A 24329-nucleotide genomic window follows, 5' to 3' on the forward strand; every position below is an offset into this window, starting at 1 on the left:
TTTTTCCACCAATAGGTGTAAAAAGGGATGTGTTTCTTACATGGTTTGCAATCATCTAAGAAACTGAAAACTAAAATATTGCCTGCCATGTCAGTAAATGAGGATGTTGCAGCCATCAAGCCATTACATTACAGCCACCCAGACGGCGCACCCTGAGGAGACTCAGGAAGAGAAAACACAGGATACTGGCCCCAGATAGCTGAGGTGCGTACCAAAGGGATGATTTCAGCGAGCCCAGACTCTTGTATCTTCCCGTACCCAGAAGAGCACTAAATTCCTTAACCTGAGATATCTGGGGTTTTTTTCATTAACGGTAATTCTTTGGTGCTCCAACTACCTGGTCTTCTGTTGCAAAAACTTCTGTATATTCTGGCTTCCCCCCACCCGCCTTGCCTCTTTGGAACATTTTTCTCAGTGCTACCTGAGATGCTGTGTCCCAGGTCTGAAGTCCTAAGAACGTCCACCAAATAAAACATAACTCTCAACTTTTAGGTTGTGCGTTTTTTTTCAGTCGACAAAACTATCAAACTTACTTTATGCTGTTTTGCAATGGTGTCTACCAAAAAATTTGTTCTAACATTGTCAACATTTGGAACCAAAATTGATGAATATTCCGGAACACTGTCAGTTGGATAATAATATGGCTGAAGTTTCTTATTCCAATGCTCCCAATCACCTATACAATAATTAAAGCTGATCTTAATAAAACTGCATTCTTCAGAAGTTATCTCAATACAAAACACAAGTGCTATAAACAATTAACAGAAATATATAAACATTTAAAACATTTTTGTAAAACACGTTAACATATCTGCTTATCTAATGTATGTGGCATTTGATAATTTCAATTTGTTTTTGCCTCTTTACAAAGTCAGCTTTAAATTGCTAATTATTTATCCAGAGAGATCTTGGTCTGAAATGGAATTACAACCAATAACATGTTTAGTATCTAGTAGGAAAATCACATTAACTAAAAGGATGGGAAAGACCAAAAAAGGGATTGTAGATTACTGGACATAGGATGTTTGTCATGAGAAACGGGAAAAAATAAACCTGGCCCTAAAACTAGTGTTAATAGAGTGCCCAGATTCCTGACTTATAGTCACTGCTAATTTACTGACTGATATTATTGTTATAACAATTATTGTAAGTGCTTTTCATCAATTCTAAGAAAAATATTTTATTTACATTTTATCATCTCTGGAACGTTCCTTTCAATCTATTATGTCAGAATCGCTGCTGGCTATGCAAACTTGATGAGAGATGTTCATACTTTTGCCATTTAAATTGAATGACTTGCATTGTTGGTATTGCATTCTTGAATTTAACTGCCATTTTAAAGATCTTCCAAAAGATACCATGATTCAGAATTGTACCAAAAAAGTTACCGTGTATACAGAATGCTTGGAAAGAGAGCAGAGGAGCACACATTTGATAGTAGCAAAACAAACATTCATCACTGGGGGAATAACCTCAATGTCAACTTTCCTTGCAAATTACAGAGTTCTATGGTTAAGTGCATGTTTAACTTCTAAGAAACTGCCGAAGTGTTTTTCAAACTGGCTGTATATTGTGTACCGTTGTGTAGTTAGCAAAGTGGATATACTATTGGATGTGAGAGGTCCACTTGTTCCACATTCTCTCCAATATTTGGTATTAGTAACCTTTTAATTTTAGCCATTAAATTAATTAGAATTTAGTCATTCTAGTGTCTGTGTAATGATTTTGCATTTCCCTGATGACCAATCATGTTGAATATCTTTTCATGTGCTTTTTTCACCATTCATAAATCTTCTTTGGTGTAGCATCTATTTAAAATTATTGCCTATTTAAGAAATTTGGATTGGCTGGCCACTTGTTATTATGAATTGCAAGAGTTCTTTATGTACTCTGGATAAAATTCTTTTATCAGATATATATTTTTCAAACATTTCTTCCTATTCTGTGGCTGGAATGGGAATTTTATTTTCATAATGACTTTCAAATAGATTTTAATGAAATCAGGATGTATGAGTGCTCCAACTTTGTTTTTTAAAAATTGATTTGGCGGCTTCCCTGGTGGCGCAGTGGTTGAGAGTCCGCCTGCCGATGCAGGGGATGCAGGTTCGTGCCCCAGTCCGGGAAGGTCCCACATGCCGCAGAGCGGCTAGGCCCGTGAGCCATGGCCGCTGAACCTGTGCCTCCGGAGCCCGTGCTCCGCAACGGGAGAGGCCACAACAGTGAAAGGCCCACGTACCGCAAAAAAAAAAAAAAAAAAATTGATTTGGTTATTCTAAATCCTTTGCATTTCCATAAAGTTTTATAATTCAGTTATAAATTTCAACCAAACAAAGTCTATTGGAATTCTCACTATGATTGCACAGAATCTATAGATCAATTTGGAGAGAAATAACATCTTAACAAAACTGAGTTTTCTGATTTGTAAATGTGATTTAGTTTTCCATTTATTTAGGACTTCTTTAATTTCTCTCAGCAATTTTGTGGTTTTCAATATACAGATCTTACACATATTTTGTTAAATTTATCCCTATATATTTCATTTTTTGAATGCTATTTTAAATGGTATATTAAAATTTCAATTTGTTGTGAGCATGTAGAAATACAAAGTATTATTATATATTGTTCTTTCATTCTGTGACCTTAATAAACTCATTTACTAGTTTTTCGAGAATGGTTATATTATCTGCAAATAGAGATTTACTTGTTCTTTTCCAATCTATAGGTATTTCATTTGTTTTTTCATGTTTATTTATTTACTGTCTTATTGCACTGGCTAGAGCCTCTAGTACAGCGTCTAACAGAAGTGGTGAGAAAGGAATACTCTTGTCTTGTTCCTGATCTTGGGAAGAAAGTATTCAGTCTTTCACCATTAAGTATAATGTTAGATTTTTTGCACATATTCTTTATCAGAATGATAAAGTTTCTATTCCTAGTGTACTGTTTTATCATGGAAGGATGTACAATTTCATCAAATGCTTTTTTAAAAAAATGTTTATTTATTTATTTTGGCCATGCCAGGTCTTAGTTGCGGCACGTGGGATCTTTGTTGTGGCATGCAAACTTCTTAGTTGCGACACACAGACTCTTAGTTGTGGCATGTGGACTCTTAGTTGCGACACGCATGTGGGATCTAGTTCCCCAACCCGGGATCAAAGCTAGGCCCCCTGCATTGGGAGCACAGAGTCTTACCACTGGACCACCAGGGAAGTCCCCAAGTGCTCTTTTTGCATTGATTTAGAGGACTATATAATTTGTTTGCTTTTTACTCTATTAATATGGTGAATTACATTGACTGGTTTTTAAATGTTAATCCAACCTTCCATCCCTAGAATAAATACCCACTGGAACTCAATATGTTATCCTTTTATATACTATTGAATTTCATTTGTTAAAATTGTATTAAGAAATGTGTGTCAATATTCCTGAGGGATAATGGTCTATAGTTTTCTTTTCTTTCTCTGTTTCTGGTATCAGAACAACACTTACAAACCCTTATAAAGTGGGATGGGAAGTGTTTCTTCCTTACATTTTCTATATTTTGGAAGAGTTTATGCAGAATGAATTGGTATTATTTCTTTCTTAAGAATTTGATGTACTTCACCAGTGAAGTCATCTGGGCCTGCAGTTTTCTCTGTGGGAAGGTTTTAAACTATAAATCAAAAATTTTTAGTAGATATAGGGATACTTAGGATATCTATTTCTTCTTGATAAGGTTTGGTCGTTTGTGTCTTTCAGGGAATTTATCCATTTCATCTACATTGTCAAATGTATTTTCATAACATTGTTTCTAATATTCACTTCTTATTTTTTAATGTCTTTAGGGTTTGTAGTAATGTTCCTTCCTTCATTCTGAATCATGGTCATTTATGTCTTCTCTTTTTTTTCCCTGATATCTCTGGTAAGAGATTTACGAATTTTATCGATCTTTTCAAAGAACCATCTTTGGATTGGCTCTAGATTCTAAGAGAATTCATAGCTAGATTTAAGGGTGCATTTAACTGTTAGTTTCTTTTAGGGAGAGGTGAGCTGGGCCCTACCACACACAGGAGGCTAGGGGGCTGAGGTGACAGCACTGGACTTTGCCGAGTCTGCGATGTGTAAGTAGGATCCCATCTGCTTGGTTCATTCTCTGCTTATTCTGACATTTCCAACAGAGAAGTTCTAAGACTGATCTGTCATGAGCATTAATTACCATGCTTTGCAACATGAAGAATCTGTGTTCTCTATACTGCTACCCTTCCTCTTCAAGTAAGAGAAAATAGATGCTGTAAGAAGTGTTGCTAACTTATTTATGTTAGATTTCACTGAGACCACTGCAAAAGGAGGAGAAGTCAAGAGCCTCTGTAACTGTTCCCAGCCTGGCCCATATGCAAAATCCTACTGTTCCTTGCATATATGCCCTTTAAAAATGGTATTAGCAATTATGTTATTCATGATTGGTTTAATATTTCCCCACAGAAGAGTTTACAGAGTTTATCTTTTTTCCATTAAAAAAAATGTCATTTTATTTCAGGTATAAGTCACTGTGCTTACCATAATCAGTAACATAAAACTCATACATGGTTTGATTCGTGCCCTTAGGTATTTCTGGTAAGTCTAACTTGCTCTCATGATTTCGTAAAAAGGCTTCAAGCTTGTTTCTGCTTTCCAATTCCAGAAGGGCTCCTAAACTCCACATTAGAGCAAACACAAATAATTTATGAAGATGTTCGACACATGAAACGCCACCTTCTTCTTTGGAGGGAATTAAACCTTCCAGAAGATTGAGAGACTGAAAATATTTAAAATACAATAAAATAAAGGTTTGTATTTAGATATTTTAAATAAACATTTAAAAACAATAATAAATTTAAAAGGCGAGAAAGAGAGAAGAAAACAAATATATCTCCAGATATTGCTTGATCAGTGTCCTACAGCTAGCAGCATTTAGAAGAAAGGCCATTGTGCTTTAGGCAGACTGCATGATCTAGCAGAAAGGATGCCAAACTGGGAATCTGGAGGTATCCCGGCTCATGCCACTAACATCTCTGAGTCTCAGTTTCCTGATCTAAAAAGCAAAAGGCCTAGACTAGATGTTTCCTAAGGTAGCTTCTGGTTCTAAAGTTTGGGTATTCCAAATTTTATAGATCAAAGATTTTATTTATTTTAACATGTTGTAAGGCTCAGCAAATTGTGCCCCAGGGGCCAGCCACCTGTTTGGCAAATAAAGTTTTACTGAAACACAGTCACACTCGTTCATTGTGTCTGACCGCTTTTGCAATGCAACTGAAGTGCTGAGGGGCTGAGACAGAAAGTTGTGCAAAGTCTAAAACATGTATTTGCCCCTCTAATAAAAAGTGTGCCAAACCCCATATGGCATCAGAAAGAAATGTATCTACAGTAAGATATCCTTTGTCTTTCATAACAAAATTATTTCAAGATAAGATTTGCACTTAATTTGGGCCTCACGTATCAGTTCTAAGCTACCCACCCTCCCTGACTGACATCCCTTACACTAAGAGAGAATCAAAGCACTAGAATGGGATAATGAGAGATCACCTATGGACTAGAATCAGGAGAGCCTCTGAAAAATCTATGATTGGTTCTGTTTCTTCCAAAGACTAATAAGAAAAACTGAGAAGAGGGGGAAAAACATAATTCTACAAAATACTTGGAGAATTGTTCAAAGGTTTTCCCTATCTAATATGTGTAGTAAATTTGCAAAGCCAAGACTGCCACCCAAATTTTCCTGCTTGCCACCAGCTCTTTGTTGTGCTTTTCTGTAGGACTTCCAGCTTTATTTATTTAGTCTACTCTCATATTTGGTCACTCTTTCTGGGAAGGTAATACTAAGCTTGACGATGGGAAAGATAGTTCATTCCTCTTCCCCTGACAATACCGCCCTGGGAAGTGAAACTCATGAAGAGATGGCAGTAAGAGCGTCAATAAGGTCTTTAATAGGAATCAAACTTCTCAGAGGCTTCACCTCCACGTCACAAAAAGATTCTGACGGACTGCGTGAATTTTCCATTTCAGATACCTCTAAACTGCAACTGAGTGGTGTGTGTGTGGGGGGGTGGAAATCTCACATCTAAGTCATGAATGTACAAAGAAAACAACTTACTTGCACAATATAGTTGCATTCTAAGAGTTGCATTTTTGGACTGAGGTTCAGTTTCATAAATGTATATATATCCTCAAATATTTTATCATACAGACTTAGGAATACAGAAGCTTCCTGTGTAGTACGCTTCTTCAACCACGCCTGCAGCAAAGAAAGAGAGTCTCTGTTTATAGGAGAGTGAGACGTGGAAATACACTGAACGCGCTTCTGTGGGTCTGTTGTCCCCACCTGCAGTATTGGCCTCCAGCTGAGAGCAGAGCTGCTGATGTAGACCATGCCCATCCTAGAAACCGTGGCCGGAGAGGCGTTCTCAATATTGTGGACTTCAAACAAAAGCTTACAAGTAGGGGCCATGGGGATGCGATCTCCATTGGCCAGTGTGAGGGTTTTGTTGTCATCCAACACGGAATTTAAGTTCTCGATCCAAATGGCATCAACAGGGCCGTCTAAAACGAGGAAAATGTTTTCACCTGCCAATAATGAAAACAGAAAATCACTTTTCACCTGCAGATAATCAAAACAGAAAATTAAACCAATACTGTGTTATTGATAAACTGGCAGGGGAAAAGAATGATCACCAGAAAAGAGTTTATGTGTACCCTTTTTAGCTTTTAATGTTTTTCTCCACAGAGTAGAAAAAATCCCATCTGTCCAATCATTGGTCGCCGTGTCCAGTCTGCCAAACATCTGAGGAGCCGTAATAGCTTTTGGATTCATTCGCATTTCTCTATGAGGCCTCCCGCATTCTGTTAGTGCCTTCATCAGGATTGTTATAACGGTTGTCTTCCCAGAACCACTGGGCCCAAGAGTCATCAAACCATGGCGTACCAGAGACGTCTCATATAACTACACAATGAGATAATCAATTGAAAAATGTAACTTATGACATTCATAGAAGTTTTGTGCAGAAATTTTAAAAGCTTTAAATAGGCTTTTCATTAAAGTAACTTGTTCACTATTTAAAAGAAGAGAATATGCCCCCCCAAAAAGTTTTTTTTGTCTTACTAGAGGTGGATAGCAAATGAGCAGCACGTTATAAAACGATATAAGTGATAAAGCAATGACAATGTGGAACTTTAATTACATTTTGGAAATAATTAATTCAGGACCTAGTTTTGGGGTCTCAAACTACTGTTCCTTGTGATTTTAGTTTGCTGATGCATAAGGAGCAGTTTGTGTGGTGATATTGCCCCCCGGTGGTAGAAAGCAGCAATACAAACCAACTCAGCCAAGACCCAAGTCACACACACACCAGCCTTCTGATTCCCCAGAAGCACGGCTCGAGGTGAGGATTCCTGTGCAAGTGAGTGCTCACCAGGGAAACTTTTAATGGAGTAAGGGAAGCAGGACAAAATGGGGAGAGGTCAAACAAGGTGTGATTGAGGACAAAATCCTGTAGCAGGGAGACTTAAGACTGGCCCTGCGGGGCACTTTGGAACATAAGTTACACCTCTGTGTTTGTTCCATCTGGAAGCAGGAGAGCTTGACTTTCCTACTACATCACCCACAACTCCTTAACTAAAGAAGGTTGTTTTGGGAGCAGGGGAAAATAAACTCCCATGCACTGCCTGCGCTTTGTGCCTGCCAAAAAAATGTGGGGTTGGTGAACCCTCCTGCAGAGAGTGGTATATATATGTGGGGTTGGAATCACAGTTCTAGAAGCGGGGGAAGGGGTGCATGGATATGGTAAAAGGGATTCAAGAAGACATAGTAAGAACATGGACAGTGTCTACTACAATATCCTGTCTATCTTTTCTTTTAATAAAAATAACGATTCAAAGGTCTCACAGCTGATCAGAGGTAAAATTTGAGTTATTCTCCTCACATTTTAGGTAGAAATGTATTACCTCTGTAATCCATAGTTTAAAAGCAGCAGAGGTACTGGCCATATTATACTCAACAGTCATGTGTTTGACATTAAATAAAAACACAATATTCTAGTGCCCCACCAAATGAGGTGACTAAGATTTCAGTACTCAATATACTGTATACATATCACATGTAAAATGACGTTTTCCCAGAAATTTTTTAAAAATGTTTAATGGTTTCCAAAACATAGATGATGAAAAACACTTTGATTTTTTCCCTATATATTTCCTTGTAAGATTTGGATCTGTCTCATACACTTGAACTGCTTACAATGTGGCAAGAAGAGTAAGTTAAAAAAAGAATCGTTCTTTTTCAAAAGCAGTTTTTAACGCTCTGCACAATTTCGGCATCTTCACTTTCCAAAAGCCCTGGAAAATACCCCCAATGCATCAGGCTCGTGGGGATTTAATGCAGCATCGCTGCTACAGCTTCTTGGCTCTGCTTGGTAAAATCACTGGTAGGTTGTCACAAGGATGAAATGTGACGGACAGAAACACACCAAGAGACACAGGCAAAGGATTGAGTTTAGGTGTGAACATGCCCACACACAAAGCAGGAGCAAAGTACCACCCCCAGATTCCTCAGGCTCCATGCCCTACGAAGGCCCCCAGCTGTGGGAGATGCTGCCCGACTGGCACAAGAGCCAGCTGGGTCATTCCATCTCCCTGCGTTTTTATAACCTACTATCCCCTCCCAACTGTTCTCGAGATTCTGGTTACCACCTAACCTAACCTCATCAGGTGCAAGTAACTTCAGTAACTGCTTGATTAGTATAAATCCACACTAACATCCCTGGGACCAACCCCTCTCACTGAGGACTCTTCTTGCAATGATGTGTTTTAATTTAGTTTCAACGTTTACATTCAGTAAGACTAACTTCACAAGTTCTTCTCTTCAAGTGACAATCTTTAACAACACCCACTGAGCATCATACTGATAACAGATTAAAAATGTTTTACCTGCACAAGCTTGAGATTCCAGGGTGGGTGGTTAATCAAACCTTCCAGTTGAATCTGGTTGGCTACTGCAGCTTGCAGTTCCACGTAAGTATTACTATCTAGTTGTAATCCTGGAAACAGGTCATTGATTAAGCTGAGGAACAGGGGTTCATCTTCATCAATCTAAGGTGGCAGAGAACAAATTTACTCATTCAGTCAACAACGAAGCTTGTAGCAGACGCTCACAGCACTTATCACTTCATGCCCAGAGAACCATTTTATCACTCTCCTAGCCACATGTGTAGGCCCTAGTACTTTCTCCCAAACACCACCACGGAATCCACATTACCTACAGCATTGCACCCAAAGTTCCCTGGCATTCAAGGTCTTCTCCAGTCTACTGCTCCAAGGTCTGATCTCATTTCTTTATCCTATGAATGTTCTGCTTCCCACAGACAGGTATATGCACTAACCTTAAAAACATGCAAGTAATAGTTCCAATCCCATGAGAAGAGAGTATTAATACTTCACTTAAATTAGGAAAAGATCTGTAACCCTGCATGTCTGGCTCATCCAACACTGGCTGGAAAACTGCACCAGAGCAGCGTTCAGTCTCTCTTGAAAGCAGCAGGTTGGAGTAAATGGACTCCAATCCTTATTTACCACATCTTTAATACTGAGATCGCCCCATGCCCAACTGCTGACCCCCTCTGAATTTTTCCCATTCTCTGGTGGGGGAGGGTCTCCGGATACTTTCTGGAACTCTCGTCTAGAAGTTTCAGGAGTACCATTATTAATGGAGGCAGTGAGCTATACTCTGGAGGGAGCAGAGGATTTAGCATCAGAAAGTCTCGTGGACTTTTGTTCCAGCTTATCAACTGACTGTGATTATGGGTGAGTCCTACACACGTGCCTCTCCCATAAGGAAAATGGCAATGAGCACGATAGCCACCCATATCCCCCAGAGTGGCTGTAAGACTCAAACAAGACAATATCCCTGGATAGGTTTTGTGATAGCCATGAACTACACAGATGTTAGTTGTTAGTTTTGTAACTAGAATGCGAGCTCCTAAGATCCATTTCTTTCTCAACCTTGTACTCCTAGGGCGTGGACATGATATGTAGCATACAGAAGCCCCTGAATAAAAGCCACATGAACCTGTCCATCAACCAGTTTAAAACAACCTGGCTGTAATTGTGACAAGCATGAAATCGGTGAAATAATTATAATCTCTACAGCAAACTTTTAAGGCATATTTGGAAAACAGAAGTGGTGTTGGTGTTTTGGGAGAGACATAGCTAAGCTAGTCACATACAGAGAAAGCAAAAAAAAGCTTTCATGGTTCCCTATGAATCCAGATTTTCATATTTAGAATCTGTGTAACATTATGAATAATGGACTGACATTTGGAAGCTGGAGCCCACTGATGAAGCCTGTTTCATGGCACACAACTGATAAAAGGATGTATTTGCAGCCCATGTGGGTCATACAAAGCCATGGCGTTTTTTGTGGGGGAGGGGGATTGCCTTCCTCTGAAAGCTCAGCTCAGTGGTAACTTCCCTGCAATTTTTTTTTTTTTCCTGCGCCCACACAGCATGCGGCATCTTAGTTCCCCAACCAGGGACTGAACCTGTGCCCCCTGCAGTGGAAGCGTGGAGGCCTAACCACTGGACCGCCAGGGAAGTCCCACTTCCCTGCAGTTTTTAATGTTAACAGCTTCATATGAGCCAACCCCCACTTGTCAGCCAGGTCGAAATCCTGAAAGAGAAATTAATTCAGAGAAGAAAGATACCAATTTAGAAAGGTTCATATCTCTTAGTCCTCTCATGACGGTGCTTAATTCACTCTCTTCTGGTCTGGCTCTTTTTTGAGATCCAAGTGTCCTCAGTACAGATAGAATATTTCTCAACCCAAAGTCATAATGAACCTAAGATGAGAAAAGAAAGAAAAAAGATTATTCAATTGAAAAATTCTAAATGTAGCCTCACTATGTATTACATGTAGATATTCTGATACTTATACACCATAGTTTTGGAGTGGCTGAGTGGCAAAGTTTTATTAGCTCAATTCTCCCGCCTTTCCTTTGACTGAAAAATGATCACTCCTCTGGAGAGATCAAGCTGTGTGATACAGTGTTCACACCTTAAGTATCTTTTGAGAACAATACAGTCTGATAGTCTGAGTGGCAACCATTTAAAATGCATGACCAACAGGTTACATACTATGTGATTCCCTTTATGTAATATTCTTGAAATAACAAAATTATAGAGATGTAGAAAAGATTAGGGCTACAAGGGGCTATACGGATTTGGGAGAGAGGTGAGTGTGGCTATAAAGGGGTAGCAGGAGGGAACCTTGTGGTGATAAACAGTTGTGTATGTTGGCTGTGGTGGTGGTTACATGAATCTACACGTTTGCATAGGACTACACACACACAAACACACACACACATGAGCGCATGAAAAATTGGTGAAGTCTTAGTAATTTCTGTTTATTGTACCAATGTCGATCTTCTGGTTTTGTTACTGTACTATAGTCATAAGATGTCAACACTGCGAGAAGCAGAGTGAAGAGTGCACAGGACCTCTTGTACACTTCTTTGCAACTTCCTGTGAATCTGTAGCTATTTCAAATTAAGGAAGTTTTAAAAATACGTAATTGGGGGCTTCCCTGGTGGCGCAGTGGTTGAGAATCCGCCTGCCAATGCAGGGGACATGGGTTCGAGCCCTGGTCCGGGAAGATCCCACATGCCGCGGAGCAACTAAGCCCGTGCACCACAACTATTGAAGCCCGCGCACCCTAGAGCCCATGCTCCACAACAGGAGAAGCCACCGCAATGAGAAGCCTGTGCACCACAACGAAAAGTACCCCTTGCTCGCCACAACTAGAGAAAGCCGGTGCACAGCAACAAAGGCCCAATGCATCCAAAAATAAAATAAATAAATAAATATTTTTTAAAAATAAAATAAAATAAAAATACATAATTAATAGGTCAAATTAATTATAAATATACTTTAGAAAAGAGTCAAGGAATTTTTTAACTCCCTAATTAGCATGTATCAAGGTAAAATTGCAAAGTTAAAAAACAAGTTTTCTGCTAGGAGGAAAATAGATATACAAAGTTACCTGTTTAGTAAGTTGCTCTTCACAGAGTTTGTAAAGTACATAAAACTTTTGAGCCAAGATAACATTTTCAAGAAAACCACAGCTTGCAAGTTTAACTCGCATAATGATCTGAAAATTAATACAGTGAGATTTTTCAACTTTAGTGGAAAACAGGTAAAGAACATAAACTGTATTATGCTTTTAAATCCTGATGCATACCTGTCTATCAGGAACCATCATAGCAACAGTTCTAAATTGAATTTTTAAGTTCTCTGGTAGTTCCTGGCGCCCAGCATATCCAGGGTTCTAAAAATTAAAATTATTTAATTTTAACTCTTGATATAATTTTCATTTCATGAATACAAATACATTTCAAATCCCTACGTCAGATTCTAAGAGGGTATTGAAAAACATTAGATTCATAAAATGTCCCTATTTTCACAAAAATGTGTACTGGACCATCCATATTTATTAATGTCACATCACTCCCTCTTACATATTTCCATTTTCGTTATACTAATAAAGTCACACACGTGCACACACACACACACCACTCTGTGTAGCAAAAATTAAGTATCTGTGTATCTATTTATTAAGAAAATAGAAAAGGAAATAGAAAAGAAAACTGAATAAATACTGGGGTAATTATGATCTAAACTATGTTATCGAAAGAGAAGGAAAATTCATCAGTTTACTTAGGTAATTTTTATTTCATCTCTTCAATTATCCTTTGCAGTGAGAATTAGAGAGTTCTGTGGCTGACAAAGTACCATTTAAAAAAACAAAACAAAACATGGGGATGAAGGGAAATAAAGACAGGAATGTTGAGAAAAACATTGAAAAGGACAAAAGTAGAGGTGGAAAGGAAGCTAATAAGTAGCAAAAGTCCGAGGACAGGTCAGAACCAAAAGTCCCAAGGGAAAAGTTAGAGGGTTCAAAGGCAAGTAAGGCAAAGAGGAGGCAGTCATTTTAGGAAAGTGCATGAAGAAACCTTCAGTCCCTGAGCATTTACTGGACACTGTCAATAGGCCAGATAACTTGCTAGGTGCTGGGAATACAAACATTACTGGCTGCCTCTCAATACTCCTTTTTTTCATCCTTAGGCACAGAACCCCAGTTGCAAGCTGTGTGCATCACCACCCAGGTTTAAAACCACATTTCCCAGCCTGCCTTGCAGCTGGTGTGATTAAATTCTACACCGTGAGTCACAAAGGGACACAGTGTATGAAATATCCTTGATGTCGGTTTGAAGGCCGTTGATTCAATCAATTGGCTCCAACAGAGATGCTTCTGTAGCATCTTGGGTTATAAGGTGGCCTTGAAGATGGAAACCATGATGGTGTTGAAACACTGAAGGATCTTAAGAGAATACATCCTTAGATGTTAAGCCACTATTTTTCATGTCTCAGTTATTCACAGCCTAATGCAATTATCTAATTGATATTTCCAATACTATTCTTAATCCAAAGGGAACATTAAGATTCTTTTAAATTCTTCTGAGCCACAGCATCACACTGAATAAACTTCTTCATCTAATTTCCTGAGTTATAACTGATCACGTCAGGATTATTAATATTTACTCCCAATTGCTTAACTGGTTGTTTGCTTACATTAAAGCTTATCAGAAAATTTTCTGATTTTTCTTCCTATAATTTATCTTTATCCACTCAGGACACTTAAAACTCAGAGTACTTGTATCATCTTGCGACTTAGAGACTTAACAGAATAGAGATCATTTAAAAGCATCAGTAAAACCAGTTCAACATTAACTTCACTTCTCCAATTTATAAACACCTCTATTTATTCATGCCTTTGGTTTTCTGTCTTTACAACATTGTATCACAAAGCTCTGCCCTCAATCACACGGTAACTGAATTTGTTACAATACTTTGGTATAGGACCTTGTTGAATTATTTTGGAAATTTTAAAGCATTTCCATCATCCTTTATTAAGTGTCAGAGAAAAGCCAAGTGTAGAGGTTAAGTAGTCAGGTTTTGATGTTAGACAGACAATAACATCTTTCTCTAGCTGTGTGACTTGAGCAAGTTCTTTTAATTTCCCTGAGCCTCGGGTGTCTTGGTTATAAAATATCTGTCACACAAAATACTACGGGACTATACGTCACTGACCCTTCAAAGTTAGGTGTGGCCAAGTGAATTGTTTTAACCCATGGTTGTGACCTGTGTCACTTCTGGACAGAAATCCTAAGAACCAGAGCATAATTCTTCTTGTTCTCTTTTTCCTTTGCTACAACAACCAGTAACGATTGAGACAGTACCAGAGTAAGGACATGTAAAGCATCCCCTGCCCTCTCCACCTGATACCATCAACCCGAAGTGGACATGGGGCATGAGAGAGTAATACATCCTTGAGGTTTTAAACCACTAAAATTTGGGAGATTGTTATTGTAGCTTCCCCCCTGTCTGATACAATATATAAAATATTTAGCCCATCCCCTTACACAAAATTAGTGCTCAATAAACAGTAGCTATCTTTATTTTTAACATATCACTATTTTATCTTCTGTCTGGATTATTTTTACTACTCAAAAAAAAAAATCATATAACAGGGACTATACTCTGACCCCTGGATTGTCAGTCATTTACCCACTAATACATGCTTACTTTTATTTGAGTCTGTAACACTTAAACCAATAAATTGCATTTAAAACCTATGTTCTTCAATCCCTTTTAAAATCGCATCAAAAAGTATAAAATACTTAGGAATAAATCTGACCAAGGAGGTGAAAAGAATGAAATAATGCCGTTTGCAGCAACATGGATGGGTCTAGAGATTATCATACTAAGTGAAGTAAATCAGACAGAGAAAGACAAATATCATATGATATCACTTATATGTGGAATCTAAAATATGATACAAATGAACTTATTTACAAAACAAAATCAGACTCACACAGACATAGAAAATAAATTTATGTTTACCAAAGGGGAAAGGGGGTGGGGGAGGGATAAATTAGGAGTTTGGGATTAGAGATACAAACTATTATATATAAAATAGATAAAAACAAGGTCTCAGTATATCACAGGGAACTATATTCAATATCTTATAATAAGCTATAATGGAAAAGAATATGAAAAAGAATATATACATATATAAAACTGAATCACTTTGCTGTACACCAGAAAGTAATACAACATTGTAAATCAACTATACTACTTCAATAAAAATTTTAAAAATATATAAAACCTATGTTCTCACCATTGTTAAGAAGATTCCAAATTCTGGATTTAAATCAACACAATCACCATCAGAAAAAATGAACTGTTTTTTTCTCTCTTTTCTTGCTGTCAAAACAATGTAAATTTGTTGGGCTGCCACTGATAATACAGGCAATTCAATTCTGTTAAACTCATCAAAACAGCCCCAAGAACCTGACTGTGCAAGACCTGGTATGAAAAACAGTTAATCTGGTGAGTTTTACTTTGTAATATATCTTCTTGACGGCAATCATTTCTCCAAAGCACTCTCAAACAATTTTATATTGAAATACAATCTATGTAAATTTCATACCTGGCTGTTTACAAAGACTTAGTTAATTCCAGTGATATACAAAGGTTTAATTATTTGTACATCATCACCAAAACAATGAAAATAGTACACTGCCAAAATGAAAGTATAGACACATCATTACACCAGGGATGCTGAAGGGTGACAAAAATTTGATTCAGTCTTGATGTGCCACCTCCAGTGGGGATGGGGGTGAAGCAGCCATAATATTGGGGGAAATTAACAAAATAACGGATGCCCCGTCTGGGTCAGATCACTCTGTTCCTTTCTTGTTGCAATGAGAGAAGTGCCAGGAAACTAGGTGAGACAGTGAATGGTCAAAAGGATGTTTATTTACTTCTTACAAAACCCAGCACGAAGGAAGACCTGCATATTGGGAACATAGCTCCTGTCTATTCTCTAAGGATGAAAACCTTGATTATTTTCAACTGCATGAAATGCTCTTCTTTCTTTTATTATTGCTTCCCCCCACCTACCCCCCCCCCCCCACACTTTTTCTTCTCTCTCCTTTGGGAATTTCCATTATGTGGATATTGGAACTTATATATCTATCCCTATGGCCCTTAAATTTTTCTTTCAAACTTTCCATTTCTTTTTGCAATATACTCTCTTGGCTAGATATTCCAACTCAAGAGAGGTTTTTCGTTTTTTTCTCAGTTTTTATTTTCAATTTCTGATTATTCCAATTGTTATTCTTTTCATAGCAACTTATTTTTTCTTTAATTGGTTGTATGTGGTAAATTCTTGAATCTCTCTGAAACCATTAATCTTAGTTACTTTTGCATTTTCTTTGGTTTCCTCTATTAATCAGTTAAGTGGTCAGTAGGTCTCCTTGCTGTTTGTGAGTGCCTCCTTAATGCCTTCAAATATTGTATGATACTTGGTTATCTCTTCATATGTGTGTATTTCCTCATTCCAAATGCAAATTCCTGTTTGCAGGATGCATGGCTGCCTCTGGCGATTTGGGGGAAGGGAGGAGAGAGGCAGGAGAGCTTACCCTCTGGGTCTGGAGCATGAGGTCTGACCTGGTGCAGTGCTTGCCTCTCTGGCACAAGCCTCCACCCGGCACTGATCTTTGTCAGGACTCCCACTTCAGACCTTTTACATGGAGGAAAACTACTGGAGATAGCCACTTCCTTTTCTTTTTCTCTGCTTTCTGCTATAGTTTTGGCATTCTAGGATTTACCTGGTGCTCTAGTCTGCTTCTCTCAACCATCTTCAACCCTTAAGCCAGGAGTGATCCACAGAAGAACTTTCTCTTTGATTAAAAAGTGGTTCTTTGGGTTTAATTTTTTTTAAAGGTCAGGCAATTATAATGAATAATGTAATGAATACCCACGTACCCACCTATCAAATCTTAACAATTCTGCTTCAGATTTCATCCTAAAGAATAAAATATTAGAACCACGGTTCAAGTCCATGTATGTCTCTCTTGGATCCACACTCCCTCCTTCTCCAGAGGTAACTTCTATCCTGAATTTGATGTCAATGGTTCCTATGCATGTTTTTAAACTACTGCTCTTATGCATGTATTCACAAACGCTACGTACCTTGCTCGTTCAAAATTTGTTGTGTGTGTATCTATTTTTCTATATATCTATAAAATACTGTACATATACAGTATAAATACATACAGTATATAATCAAATTAATAAATCTGATTTATTTGCGGTTCTCTGAAGCAGCGCTGCCAACTTACACACACAGAAGAAGTACCAAGGGTTAGTTTCTACACACCCTTACCAACAGTGGTTTGTCAGACTTGTCGATTCTTACCAATTGGCAAGAGTGAGAATGCTATCCCATTATTGTTTTGCATTTCTTAATGATTTGAAGAAAATCTTTCTTTCTTTTTCCTTCTTTTTTTTTTTTTTTTTTGGTCACGCCATGTGACATGAGGGATCTTAGTTCCCCAACCAGGGATTGAATTGACCCCCTGCCCCCTGCAATGCAAGCGCAGAGCCTTAACCACTGGACCGCCAGGGAAGTCCGAAGAAAATCTTTCTTAATGCTGGATATTAACCTTTTGTCAGCTATACAGGTTAAAATATCTTCCCTCAGTCTGTAGCTTATTTTTTTCTCCTTCTTAGAGATGTATCACAAAAGTCTGTAAAATTATATATATATATATATATATATATACACACACACACACGCACAACTGACCCTTGAACAACACAGGGTTAGGGGCATGGACATTCTACACAGTCAAAAATCGATATACAACTTTGCAGTCAGCCCTCCCATACCCACAGTTCAACATCTAGGTATTCAACCAATCTGATATCGTGTAGTACTGTAGTATGTATTTAGTTTAAAAAAATCTGTGTAGGGCTTCCCTGGTGGCGCAGTGGTTAAGAATCCGCCTGCCAATGCAGGGCACGCGGGTTCGAGCCCTGGTCCAGGAAAATCCCACATGTCGCAGACTAAGCCCGTGTGCCACAACTACTGAACCCGAGGGCCACAACTACTGACCCCGAGGGCCACAACTACTGAGGCCCGCATGCCTAGAGCCTGTGCTCTGCAAGAGAAGCCACCCAATGAGAAGCCCACACACCGCAAGGAAAAGTAGCCTCCGCTCGCTGCAACTAGAGAAAAGCCCGTGCACAGCAACAAAGACTCAGTGCAGCCAAAAAGTCAATAAATTAATTAAAAAAAAATTTGTGTATAAGTGGACCTGCTCAGTTCAAATCTGAACTGTACAACGTATATATATCCAACAGGCAGGTAATTAAAGATAAGAGCTGGATGAGCAATCCCATGGTATCTATTACAGGGATATTCTCTTACCCTGTTTAAGTGTATTAATCTTTTCTCTGTAGTTTGTAATTTTTGTATAAAAAGTCTCTTTCTACTCTGAGAACAAAGATATTTGCCTTTATTACCTTCTAAAAGCCATATATGTTTTGCCTACCACATTTAAGCCTTTAATCCCCAGAACTGATTTTTATACAGTTATAGGGATCCAATTTTTATATATGTAGGGATCCAATTTCCCTTGTTAAATATTAATCATCTATTGTACCAGAATGACTTATTTCAAAGTCTATCTCTTCATCACTGGTTTTCAATACCACCTTTTCCATATGTCAAGTGTCCCTGGCCTATTTCTGCATTCTCTACCATATTCCACTGGTCTATTTATCAACCCCTACACAAATACCACACTCTCTTAATTATGTGCTAAATGATATCTTTCTGAAATTTTCATTTTCTTTTTTTGTGCATGCTTAATTAAAATCTATTTTGTGTGTTGACTTCATATGCAAGTGAACTTGCTAAATTCTACTTTCTATAGTTTTGTTGAATTTTCTTTACTGTCTACCGTATCATTGGTAAATAACTATATTTTATATTTATTTCTTTCCAGTCTTTGTATTTTTGTTGTCGCTATTGTTGTTGTTCCTTACTGCAACTGGGCAGGATACAGAATACAGTGATAAGTAGAACTAATAGTAATGGAAATCCTCATCTTATATCTCCTCTCAAAGAAAATGCTTTCAAATTTTCAATAGTATGATGTTTGCTGGGGATGCCCTTTATCAAGTGAGCTATGTGGATGGATATCTGGGAGAAGAATCTAAGGAATAGCAATCATATGGAGGAGGGAGTGTACTTCAGGATGTTTGGGAAACATCACAAAAGTCAAAGTGGCTGTAGTAGAGAGAGTGAGGGGACAGTATCAGGAGATGAGGTCAGAAGGTCACAGCCATGCAATGGGGAAGGAGCAGGTGTGACTGTATAAAACAATACAGGACCATCGTAAGGATTTCGGCTCTTATTCTCAGTGAGGCCAGTGCCCAGCTTTCAGCAGAAGAGTGTCACGATCTGACTTACAATTGGAAGGAACCAGTTTTGAGATTAGAATGGAGAGCACAAGGGTAAACTCAGGGAGACCAATTAGGAGGCTTATTGGAGTAGTACTGGTGAGAGATGATGATTGGCATGAACTAGGATGATAGCAGTGGGGATAATAGAAGGTGGCTGGTGTTGGCTGTATTTTGAAGGTAGGGCTAATAGTGTTTGCTGACAGTTGGATGTGAGTATGAGAGAAAGAGAGCTGTAAAGGATAAGTCAAAGATTTGTGTGTAAGTATCTGGAAGAATGGAGTGGGTGTTTAGTGTGTCAGGAAAGGCTGAGGAAGAAGTAGATACAGGGAGGGAAGACCAGGAGTTTGGTTTTGGATACAGTGAATCTGGACCTGTTAAGATATTTGAGTGGTAATGTCAAAGAGTAGATATCAGTTGTATTCTGTGAATCCAGAGTTTCAAGGGTAGGTCTGAGCTAAAGATGTAAATTTGATCATTTAGAGAGTATTTAAAGTTTGGGTCTGCATGCGATCACCAAAAGAAGACCACAGAGCACTGAGTTCTAAGACTGAAGTGCTCTCTCATCTTTTTTCTTTGTCCATCTGAAACCACCTGCTATCTATCTTTCCAGATATTCTCAAAATTTCCCATCTGCTGGTGCCCCCCCTTCTTGTTTTCTACTGTTACCATCCTTTTTAAAAATCTTTCAGGAATTCCCTGGTGGTCCAATGGTTAGGATTCCATGCTCTCACTGCAGAGGGCCCGGGTTCAATCCCTAGTAGGGGAACTAAAATCCCATAAGCCACACAGCGTGGCCAAAAATAAGTAGATAAATAAATAATAAAAATCTTTCATTTCAATGGGATTTAATGCAGGAAGGGAAGTCACATGTGTAATCAGTTTGCTATCCTGATCTTATCTCCTCCACCATTGTTTCAGGCAGTAATAAATTGATTCCATTTTCATCACCTAATACACATTCAACTCATGGACTGTAATGCCAGCAATAGTACTGAACAATATTAAATTGATGATATCCAGCCATCCTGACCCAGAAAAATGGCAATAACATATGCATCAACCTATATTAATTTTGGTCATGTGGGATACTATCATTTTAGACTGCTATCAGAAAATTACATTTAACTGCAATAAAAGTAAATTCACCAAAAATAAGTGTTTGACACTTGCCTTTGAAAATCCTTCCTAGCCCCCTGAAATCCATTTGATCTGAGCAGTTAAACACGACCACATACTTTCCCAAGCATCTTCCCATGTCTTTCGTAGTTTCTGTTTTGCCAGTGCCCGCAGGTCCTGCTGGAGCCCCTCCCATGTTCATTCCCAAAGCTTGTGCCAAAGTGATATAGCATCTGCGAAAGTGAATGAGATAAAGCATTGTGAATATGGGATAACACATGTTACAGTAAAGCATAAGCAAAAGTCCAGTGTGATTGGAATGAGCCTGTTTGTTTTAGAATTTGAGCAGCCCACATAAGAGACAGGCAACCAAACAAGGCTGGAGTATCTGATATTCATTAGAAGTAATACAGTGTTTGCAAAAACGCTCAACTCTGACGTAAAAAACCTGTAGGCCTTCCTTCCATTGTGGTCACGATAAATCCCAAGTCAGAGAACCAAATAAGCAGCAGTGTACTGGCAGATGTTTAACAATGGGACCTCCAGGAACAAAAATAAATCTGATTTTTTTTTTCTGGCCACGTCACATGGCATGTGGGATTCTAGTTCCCTGACCAGGGATCAAACCCGTGCCCTCTGCAGTGGAAGCGTGGAGTCCTACCAGTGGACCGCCAGGGAATTCCCTAAATCTGATTTTTATGTCTGCTGATTTCTGTGGCATAACTACTTCCACCATGGCTGATAACAAGCTACCAATGTGATAGCACAAAACTGGGGAGGGATGCATGACATTGGCTCTTGCATGCCGGTACAAGCCAGCTCCAGCACACCACTGCAAGTAAATCATTTTACTATGAAATGTTTCGCTCATTTAGACACATGTAAAGAATAATATAATGAATCTCCTTGTATCCCAAATCCAGCTTCAGTTATATTTACTTCAGATCTAAGCAAACTTAGTAAAGCTTCGTAAGACGTGAAGCTTTATAGGTAAACATCGATTGAAGGGAAAACACCCTGAAAAATTTATGCTGCGATGGGACTGGGCATATAAAGGGATGTTGGATGAGTCTAGAGGAGGTTGAAGATATAATTTGGCTGTATCATAATTTTACCTGGAGGCAGCCCTGTTTAAAGTAACAGCAGAATTCATTGTTCTATGACCCAATTTAAGTCAATTCTACAAACGTGTATTGTCTTCTATGCACAGCATGTGGAACCAGGTAATTGCGGGACATATAAAGATGAAAAAAACCCAGCTCTTGTCTAGTGGCCTATATTGGAAAGAATGGTGAGGAGATCTGCCATTGACTGATTATTCAGACCTGGCCAAGAAACATCACTTTAGGTAGTAATTTCCACATTTGAAAAACCAGGAGACTAAACTAGACCACCTCCAAGGTCCTTTCCTTCTTTGCAATTCTAATGACCCCCTTTATGGTTCTAGAGACATTTGTCCATCTTGCAATCTAAACTTCATTACTAAATTACTCATAGTCAACATTCAAGTGTCCTTTTACTCTTTTATCTTTTTCTATTTCATAAAAATGTAATGTATATGTGCATTTAACTAACAATGATGGTTGTTTCATTGTTAGACTTTGATGAGCTAGCACGGACCCCACACGACAGCAATGCTTTTGTTAACATTTCAAATGCAATTTTTTAAAATTAATTTATTTATTTATGGTTGCCTTGGCTCTTCGTTGCTGTGCGCAGGCTTTCTCTAGTTGCGGCGAGCTGGGGCTATTCTTCATTGTGGTGCGCGGGCTTCTTATTGCGGTGGCTTCTCTTGTTGCACAGCACGGGCTCTACGCGAGTGGGCTTCAGTAGTTGTGGCTCGCGGGCTCTAGAGTGCAGGCTCAGTAGTTGTGGTGCACAGGCTTAACTGCTCCGTGGCATGTGGGATCTTCCCGGACCAAGGCTCAAACCCGTGTCCCCTGCACTGGCAGGCAGATTCTTAACCACTGCGCCACCAGGGAAGTCCCGCAAATGCAATTTTAAAACAATTTTAAGCACATGACTTAATTACAAAAATGGAATAATAAAAATGGAGTTTCCTACCTATCTGTTAATGGAGTGATAACAAGACGATCAGTGCATCCCAGAAATTCATTCTGGTAAATAAAATCAACATCTGTAATAGACACCACTGTTTGATCCAAATCTTCCTTGAAGTAAAATCTACTCTGTTTTAGCCATTCAAAATCAGTAACTGATTTGATATGCATTTTTACCTTAAAAACATGAAATACAAAGAGATTAGTACTGCATTGCAGTAGCATAAAACACAAGCATATGGGCAGTTTTTATTCACTCATTCACGAATTGATTCTCATTCATTTAACATATATTTACTGAGGCCCTCCTTGGGCCTGACACTGTGATGGGTGAACAAAGACAGACATGGTTCCTGCCTTCTGGAGCTGACAGAAGAGCACCAAAGACAATCAGATAAACAAGCAGTTGCAATAAAGTAGGAAAAGAAACTCAGGGTAATGAAATTATGTAGGAAGAAGACCTCACCTAGTGTAGAAGGTCTGAGTGGGATACTTGGAGAAAGAAACATCTAAACTAAACCCTGCAATAATAGTAGGAATTAGCCAGGGAAATAAAACAGAAGGGGTGATGGAGGTGTGGGAGGGCAAAACATTCTAGATGAAGACCCAGCATGTTCAAGAAACTGAAAGAAGTTCAGTACAGCTGAGGCATCCAGGACTCTGGAGAAAGAGTGAGAGCTGAGGTTTCACAGGGCAGAGGAAAGAGGTTGGGCATTGTTCTCATGGCAATGGGAAGCCATGAGAAATGGGAAGGGATTAAGCAGAGAAATGCATGGTCATATATGCACACATGACTTCCTGCACCAGCACTGTGGCCAAACCAATCAATCTGCCCAGTCATCAGCTTATACCCATGGGGCAAGAGGTACTGGGCTCCTACCACCAGGGATGCAAGAGATAGAAACCGGGTGAGCACGTTTAGGAACAACATCTCACCGCCACCACGTTCCACAGTGCTTCATGACTTTGCATCAGCAAACCTGGAGAAACCCCAGTCCTGCCCACTCAGGGGAACCAACACAGGAAGTGGCAAGTGGTCGCCTTCACTGCTCCGCAACCCAGGGCCCACTTCCAGGTCATTCGACACTAAAAAACGGACTCTGGCAACTGTACAATGCTCAGTTCTCCATCTAATCAAGTCTTCATGCTATTTACCATCTTGCATTTTGTTGTTTCATTGTTTATGATCTTGCTTCCCCCTCCAGTTAAGAACTCCTATCTTCCCTCTTGAAATGCAGTTTGTATTCATCATCTTAAAAGAGCTGCTTTCAGGTAACATAGTCCAGTACCGCCCCCAGGGACTGTGTTCTCTAACACAGGACCCTCAGCCATGGAGATGCAGTCAGCTAGCTACTTTCAACAATCCAATAAGATGGTAGAGGGGGTGGAGGAGGAAAAAGTAAAGAAGAATAGCTAATATTTACTGAGTTGTTACTGTACGTCAGTCTGTTCTAAGCATTAGACATGGGAAGATAAAATGCATATATGCTGGCCATGAGATCTCATTTTACTTGGAATGCAAACTGACCATGAGTTCAGTAGCAATTAAGAAAAAAAAAAAAAAACAGTTTCACAGTCTTAAATGTGTGTATATTTTCTTTTAAAAAATCCATTCTGTACAGAAAGTAAAGATGTGCTGAGCATTTTGATTTTAAAAAGAAATTTCTTCCATGAGACGTCAGCTTTAAGAGCCAGTGAGAGATATATAGATATCCTCAATAGTACATTCATAGCAGGTATAGTAATGGATTCCATATGAACGTTTCTTGAAGTGGACTT

General features: G+C 38.8%; 1 protein-coding gene across 15 annotated transcripts in view; it reads right to left on the reverse strand.

Moving 5' to 3' along the window:
- Positions 1-24329, reverse strand: part of DNAH8 (dynein axonemal heavy chain 8) — a 327201-nt gene that overhangs the window by 157527 nt on the left and 145345 nt on the right. For all 15 annotated transcript variants that reach the window (XR_013830241.1, XM_079934721.1, XM_079934718.1 and 12 more), the window contains 12 exons: positions 22555-22727; positions 20545-20723; positions 15236-15423; positions 12236-12322; positions 12038-12145; positions 10704-10838; positions 8932-9093; positions 6703-6949; positions 6332-6573; positions 6104-6244; positions 4534-4771; positions 534-676 (listed from right to left, as the gene is read on the reverse strand). Coding sequence is in view for 14 of the 15 variants with exons in the window: in XM_079934721.1 (XP_079790847.1) it covers positions 534-676; positions 4534-4771; positions 6104-6244; positions 6332-6573; positions 6703-6949; positions 8932-9093; positions 10704-10838; positions 12038-12145; positions 12236-12322; positions 15236-15423; positions 20545-20723; positions 22555-22727 (2043 nt within the window). In the remaining variant the exon portion in view is untranslated. The remainder of the gene's footprint in view (positions 1-533; positions 677-4533; positions 4772-6103; positions 6245-6331; positions 6574-6702; positions 6950-8931; positions 9094-10703; positions 10839-12037; positions 12146-12235; positions 12323-15235; positions 15424-20544; positions 20724-22554; positions 22728-24329) is intronic.

Source organism: Stenella coeruleoalba, assembly GCF_951394435.1.
Source record: "Stenella coeruleoalba genome assembly, chromosome: 10".
NCBI lineage: Eukaryota > Metazoa > Chordata > Mammalia > Artiodactyla > Delphinidae > Stenella > Stenella coeruleoalba.